This window comes from Salvelinus fontinalis, chromosome 36 (assembly GCF_029448725.1).
Source record: "Salvelinus fontinalis isolate EN_2023a chromosome 36, ASM2944872v1, whole genome shotgun sequence".
Lineage (NCBI taxonomy): Eukaryota > Metazoa > Chordata > Actinopteri > Salmoniformes > Salmonidae > Salvelinus > Salvelinus fontinalis.
Genome location: NC_074700.1, coordinates 23,869,073 through 23,875,810, shown reverse-complemented (window position 1 = coordinate 23,875,810; position 6,738 = coordinate 23,869,073). Strand labels below are relative to the sequence as shown.

Here is a 6,738-nt window from a genome sequence, read left to right as displayed (position 1 = left end):
GCGAAACAGAGAGAATGAGAGATGAAACAGAGAGATTTATAGGAGTGTCGAGTCGACAGTCTCTGCTTTAGGAAATCCTTCTATATGTTTTGGATCCACTCTTTGATTCAGGGTTGATGTTATATGTTCTATACGCTCTATAGGTCCCAGCTTTATAAGAAGTGGGTAGACAGACAGATATACATTTGTCATTATTTACATGATTGAATACTATGGAACCTAAGGTTGCAAAATTCCCCAAATTCCCAGATTTTCCAAACATTTTGGTCAGAAGAATCTGGATTTCCAACTTATTCTCTCCTGATTCTGGGAATCTTCCAACCAAGATTTCTGGGAAAACCTGGGAATTTTGAGGAAAGTTTGGGGAATTTAGGCAATCCTCTATGTAACTGTAATGTACAGGACTGCGTTGCTGCACAACTACTTAGAGGGAACATGAGTTTAATATTTTAGTTAATTACATTGTTATGACATAGTTATAACCAGTTATTACACTGTAATTACATTGTTATTATGCTACTATTATTACACCTTTACCTTATCCTTGACACCCATTATACCCAATATGTAACTCAATACTTTACCCCTTTATGGCAAGTGTGAAACGATTACATATCCTCACAGTGAGGGAGTGAGTGTGTAAGTGTATTGTGTGTGCAGTGCACTTACAGTTATTGTCACAGGGTGTAAAGTGTACTTACAGTCAGCTACAGTGAGCGTTTTAGTGTAGTGCAGTTACACTAAGGGTGTGAGTGTGATGCATTCAGCGTGAGGATTCAGGTGATCGTATGTACAGACAGTGTATTCTGTTAAGGACTACATAGGAGACTTCAGGCAGCAAAACCTACACACACACACACACACACACACACACACACACACACACACACACACACACACACACACACACACACATGCACAGATACACACACACACACACACACACACACACACATGCACAGATACACACACATACACACACCCACACCGCCTACATTCAGCGGATGCCATGAACACGATAAATAGCTATTCTTTTACGTTCATGATTTTTCCAAAAGTCGTTTTCTTGGTAGGTCAGGTGTCAGGAAAGGGGTGGGAGGGAAATTAATGGAGAAAAAAACATTTATTTTTGTTGTAATAATCGGCAGAGATATATATGTACTTAAATGTTGCCATTATTTGTATTTTATTCTTAAGACATTGTTTTATTTTTTATTATTAAAAAGTCATAGGTGATAGGTGATATGGACCAACTGCTGTAAATATTCGTACGGTTCCGTTCAACTCAACAGCCAATAGGTGTTCACTATAGAACACTGCAGTCCAATGACCGAGCAAAGTTTATAGGATAATCAGTCACAGAATCCCACGGTTTATAGGATAATCAGTCACAGAATACCACAGTTTATAGGATAATCGGTCACAGAATCCCAGTTTATAGGATAATCGGTCACAGAATCCCACAGTTTATAGGATAATCAGTCACAGAATCCCACGGTTTATAGGATAATCAGTCACAGAATTAACAGTTTATAGGATAATCAGTCACAGAATCCCACGGTTTATAGGATAATCTGTCACAAAATCCCACAGTTTATAGGATAATCAGTCACAGAATCCCACAGTTTATAGGATAATCAGTCACAGAATCCCACAGTTTATAGGATAATCAGTCACAGAATCCCAGTTTATAGGATAATCAGTCACAGAATCCCACGGTTTATAGGATAATCAGTCACAGAATCCCACGGTTTATAGGATAATCGGTCACAGAATCCCACAGTTTATAGGATAATCAGTCACAGAATCCCAGTTTATAGGATAATCGGTCACAGAATCCCACAGTTTATAGGATAATCAGTCACAGAATCCCAAATCCAGGTTCTCAAGGACCCCTTAGTATGCTGGTCTTAGTTCTGAAACTGTTTCAGTTAGTTAACTTACAATTATCTATCAACTTAATTTAAACATACCTCATCAATTGAATGTAGTTTCATAAGTCCACTTTAAATTTGATAAATAAGTTCCGTTTTGAATTGTATAGGAAATCAGAATAACCAGGAGCCCCTTGGGACAAGGATATGGAAAGATGGGCTAATACTGTATAATCTAGATTGTAGACACTTCATAGGCTATTACAGAGTACGTTGCAGTCAGTTATGGGAATACTGTATGTCTGTAAAGGTGTTTAGGTGCAGAATGAAGATAGATAGGGAGGATTGATTGATCGATTGACACTTGGCTCATTTATCAGATTGGAAATCACGGTGTTTGAACAGGTTATATATGTATATAACATAAAAGCGGAAAACTATCCACCTAATATATCATTTCAAAGAGGGACAAGCTTCAACTATGACAAGCCAAGAGGAACAAATGACTAAGCCAGCAAATGCAATGTAACAACACTGATCACCTCTTCTTATGAAAAGTGTTGAATTGATTGTAGCCGTTGCCATTTTGGTTCAATGACAAAAATGTTTTTTCTTAACATGAAATGTGTGGCTTCATTCAACTTGTGTAAACCCATCAACAATTGTCCATGGTTAATGAGATTTATATTGATGGTCACGTTAACAAACAATGTTGCACATTAGTTTTTACCCCTTTTAAATGCACCAGACTGTTACTAACACCCAGAGGATGACGTCATAGGCTGAGGTTATAAACAGGGTGTAATCATAGAAAGAGAATTTCTAGAATTGACATCTCCATTCAAGTCATGTTTATTTCCCTTCTTGTAATTATATTTCTATGGGTGTGATGATGTCAATCAAAACACACTAGTCATGAAGCTTCACAATTAGGTTATAAAGGTTCATAAGAAGGTAATAAACGTCATACTGTGTTCATGTTATGAATGGATCGACGCATGGCATTCTAAAAATGCAGTGTCTTAAAACACTATGAACAATTTAGTGATATAGAACTTCCAGAAGCTCTCTTAGGGACCATGTAAATGTTACAATGAGCTAGTTTGTATTTAAAGTGGCCTCTTATGAAGCAGTATGCCTTATGAACCTTCATAGCACCCTTATAAACAGCCATAAAGGATGATGAAACTGTGTAAAAGAAATAAGGCATGAAAGGCTGTCATATATTGATGTCACAGCTAAGGGGCCTCTTGTGCTTGCTTTAATATTCAGTTATATCATGTTTTATGACTGCATCATAAGGTGCTATGAATGTTTATATGGCATTATAAGACTTTGCAAGAGACCACTTCAGGTAGTTGTGTTACCAGCTTTTCCTTTGTTTGTTAATCTGGATGGTGATCGTCCTCGTAGTCAAGTGTAGAGAAAAACAAAAAAACTTAAAGTGGAAGTTCAGTATTTCACAACTTAACCATGGATTAGTTTCCCCACAGACTACTTTTAGGTTGAGGAACCATCTAAAACACTCAGTAAAATACTGAACTTCTCCTTTAAAAACAAAGATCTTCTATATTTTCTCCCCCTTCCAACTTAGTTGAGGTATCCATGGAAATGGACGGAATCATGTTGGTTTGTAGACTATTGAGTCAAGACTTCTATTTTATTTTAAGGACAATTTTAAGCTACTACAACTATTACTACTGCTAAAATTGAGATTCATAGAGAACTATACTTAAACGCTACCTGATAATTTAATAAATTCCCAGATAAAGTAAGACAAAGTATATTGTTATTAAGGAAACCAAGATACTGTATAAGCAATATGTTATTTTAGTCAATAAAATTGAACAAAATCACAATGAAAAAAAAATGTAAAAGGTTTAAAAGCATTGGAGAATATATGTCGCTTCTTTATTTTTTACTGCATTTTAGAAAATGTACATTTTTAAAAACAGTTAACATACAAAACAGGTCTCAGTGTGTTTGTTAGTGTGTACTGTCTGTGTGTATAAAATATGAAAGAACGTATCAAATGAATAGGGAAATGTAATGAAACACTAACTTTATTACAAAACATAGCCATATACATTTTCTGACTAATATCATATAAAAATCAAAAACAAAAGAAAAGTATTTCAGTTCCCATCTCTCCACGGCAGGTGGCGCTAACACACCACGGTGACGCTAACACACCACGGTGACGCTAACACACCACGGTGACGCTAACACACCACGGTGACGCTAACACACCACGGTGACGCTAACACACCACGGTGACGCTAACACACCACGGTGACAACAAGCCATGGACACGTCCACCTACTGCGCTCTCCCGACCATCGTTCTGGTGTGACTGTTTTCTCTCAGGGTTGTGGATCCAGCATGACTTCGCAGGTGCGTCCCAGCTCTCCCAGTTTGACCCTGGCGTACTCTGCTCTGTTCAGGGCCATCTGACAGTCCTTCCTAGCTGAGTATGTGGAGCCTTCGTGGGGCTGGCCTGTGGCAACCTGCAGGGGAGAGAGAGAGAGAGAAGGCAGTGTGTGAAAGGGAGAAATGTAAGTGTTCAGTTAGGTGAATGTGGGCCGTTCTGACTAGCAGAATGCTACACTACCAGGTGAATGTGGGCCGTTCTGACTAGCAGATTTGTAACAGCTGTCGTAGTCGTTCTCCTCCTCAGACGAGGAGGAGCATGGATCGGACCAAGATGCGGATTGGTAAGTATTCATTATTTAATGGGAAAACAACAAACACTACAAAATACAAAAACCAACAAACGTGACTAACCCGAAACAGTCCTGTGTGGCCCAAACACTGACACAGGAACAAACACCCACAAAACACAAGTGAAACCCAGGCTGCCTTAGTATGATTCTCAATCAGGGACAACGATTGACAGCTGTCTCTGATTGAGAATCATACCAGGCCGAACACAAAATCCCAACATAGAAAATCAAACCTAGACCAACCCACCCAACTCACGCCCTGACCAACTAAAACAAATACATGACAAAGGAAAACAGGTCAGGAATGTGACAAGAATGCTACACTACCAGGTGAATGTGGGCCGTTCTGACTAGCAGAATGCTACACTACCAGGTGAATGTGGGCCGTTCTGACTAGCAGAATGCTACACTACCAGGTGAATGTGGGCCGTTCTGACTAGCAGAATGCTACACTACCAGCTGAATGTGGGCCGTTCTGACTAGCAGAATGCTACACTACCAGCTGAATGTGGGCCGTTCTGACTAGCAGAATGCTACACTACCAGCTGAATGTGGGCCGTTCTGACTAGCAGAATGCTACACTACCAGCTGAATGTGGGCCGTTCTGACTAGCAGAATGCTACACTACTAGGTGAATGTGGGCCGTTCTGACTAGCAGAATGCTACACTACTAGGTGAATGTGGGCCGTTCTGACTAGCAGAATGCTACACTACTAGGTGAATGTGGGCCGTTCTGACTAGCAGAATGCTACACTACTAGGTGAATGTGGGCCGTTCTGACTAGCAGAATGCTACACTACCAGGTGAATGTAGAATATGCATAACTTTGATGAAGAAAGAAACCTATGCAACTAATGTACTTAGAAAAGCCAATAGGCTGTAGTGTAGTCACATAATGAGAGTCATATCTACACTGGCAAGTTACATTTATACGTTTCAGTTCCCGGTGTGGCACACCATGTGTGTGTGTGTGTGTGTGTGTGTGTGTGTGTGTGTCTGTGTGCAAGGCCACACATGTTTGTGTCAGTCTGTGTGTCTGTCTGTCTCTTCTTTGTCCTACCTGTGTGAGGTATTTGATCTGTGAGCTGAGTTCAGTCTCCACTCTGCTGACCGAGCCAGTAAACTGACTAAGCTGTCTGTCCAGGAAACTGGCATTGTGCTTGTCTTTAGACAGCTCCAACACGATGTTACCTAGAGAAGATTAACACAGTAAACAGTATTAGGCAGATATGTATTTACGTACAGATACGTACAGATATTGTGCCTGTCTTTAACAACTCCGGGGGTTGTTACCTGCAGGAGTCAGAATATGAGCACAGAAATCAACATTATCAAAGAGTAGTCTAGTCTACAGATATAGAGATAATAGAGCGAAAATGAAAGTCTATTCCTTCGAGAGCGCTATTTCTAATAGAATAAATGTGTGGCTACCTACCGCTAACTAGTTATATAGAACATGACACCGGTATAGCTAGCTCTGGTGCAGCAAGCCGCACTATGGATCAGAGCTAACCCACTGGGCAAAAACTGGTTAAATAAATGTCGTTTCCAAGTCATAAACAAATCCATTTGATGACGTTGAATCAACGAGGGAAACTGATAAGATTTGCAAAGTCATGAACGTAAGGTAATTTCGTATTGTTTTAAACTTTTAACGTAAATCCAATTACATTGTGAAATGTTTTGTTGATTTCACTCAACCAGGTGTACTGTAAATCAAAACCAGACGTTGAACTGACGTCTGTTCCCAGTGGGAATATATAACGTTAGCTAGCTAGGTACGTGTTTCTTATTACAGAGTAGTTAAACAGTTGTTGCTGCAGGCAGGGATAACGTTATACACTAAGTAACGTTAGCTACTAACCGGCGCACTGCAGAATCGTTGCAATTTGATTCTCAACCTCCTCCAAAGCTCTCAGTCGGTCATTCGCCATCACTTTCACTCACTGGGAGTAATACAATCAGAGAAACTAATCTTCCCAGAAGCGGCTACAGCACAATATCGTAGCTAACAGGTTGTTAACTCAATGCATTAATCCAAAATGCTGCTAAACTCATTCATGTCAAAACCACACACTACAGAAAGCGAACATCAACAAAAACCCTTCTGAGAAAGGGCGCATAGAAATAACGTCAACACA

General features: G+C 39.7%; 2 protein-coding genes across 5 annotated transcripts in view; one reads left to right on the top strand and one right to left on the bottom strand.

Annotated features, from left to right (window-relative positions):
- LOC129835492 (arrestin red cell-like) overlaps positions 1-3,842 on the top strand; it is a 97,552-nt gene extending 93,710 nt beyond the window's left edge. For all 4 annotated transcript variants that reach the window (XM_055901136.1, XM_055901138.1, XM_055901137.1 and 1 more), the window contains one exon: positions 1-3,842. This exon is cut by the window's left edge and continues 345 nt beyond it. The gene's annotated coding sequence lies outside the window, so the exon portion shown is untranslated.
- A 77-nt stretch (positions 3,843-3,919) lies between these two features.
- On the bottom strand, positions 3,920-6,736 carry LOC129835494 (mediator of RNA polymerase II transcription subunit 11). Its single transcript, XM_055901145.1, has 3 exons — positions 6,462-6,736; positions 5,658-5,788; positions 3,920-4,381 (listed from the first exon to the last, which is right to left on the bottom strand). The coding sequence occupies exons 1-3, from the start codon at positions 6,529-6,531 to the stop codon at positions 4,238-4,240; spliced, it is 345 nt and encodes a 114-aa protein (XP_055757120.1). The 5' UTR covers positions 6,532-6,736; the 3' UTR covers positions 3,920-4,237.
- Between the last annotated feature and the right edge of the window lie 2 nt (positions 6,737-6,738).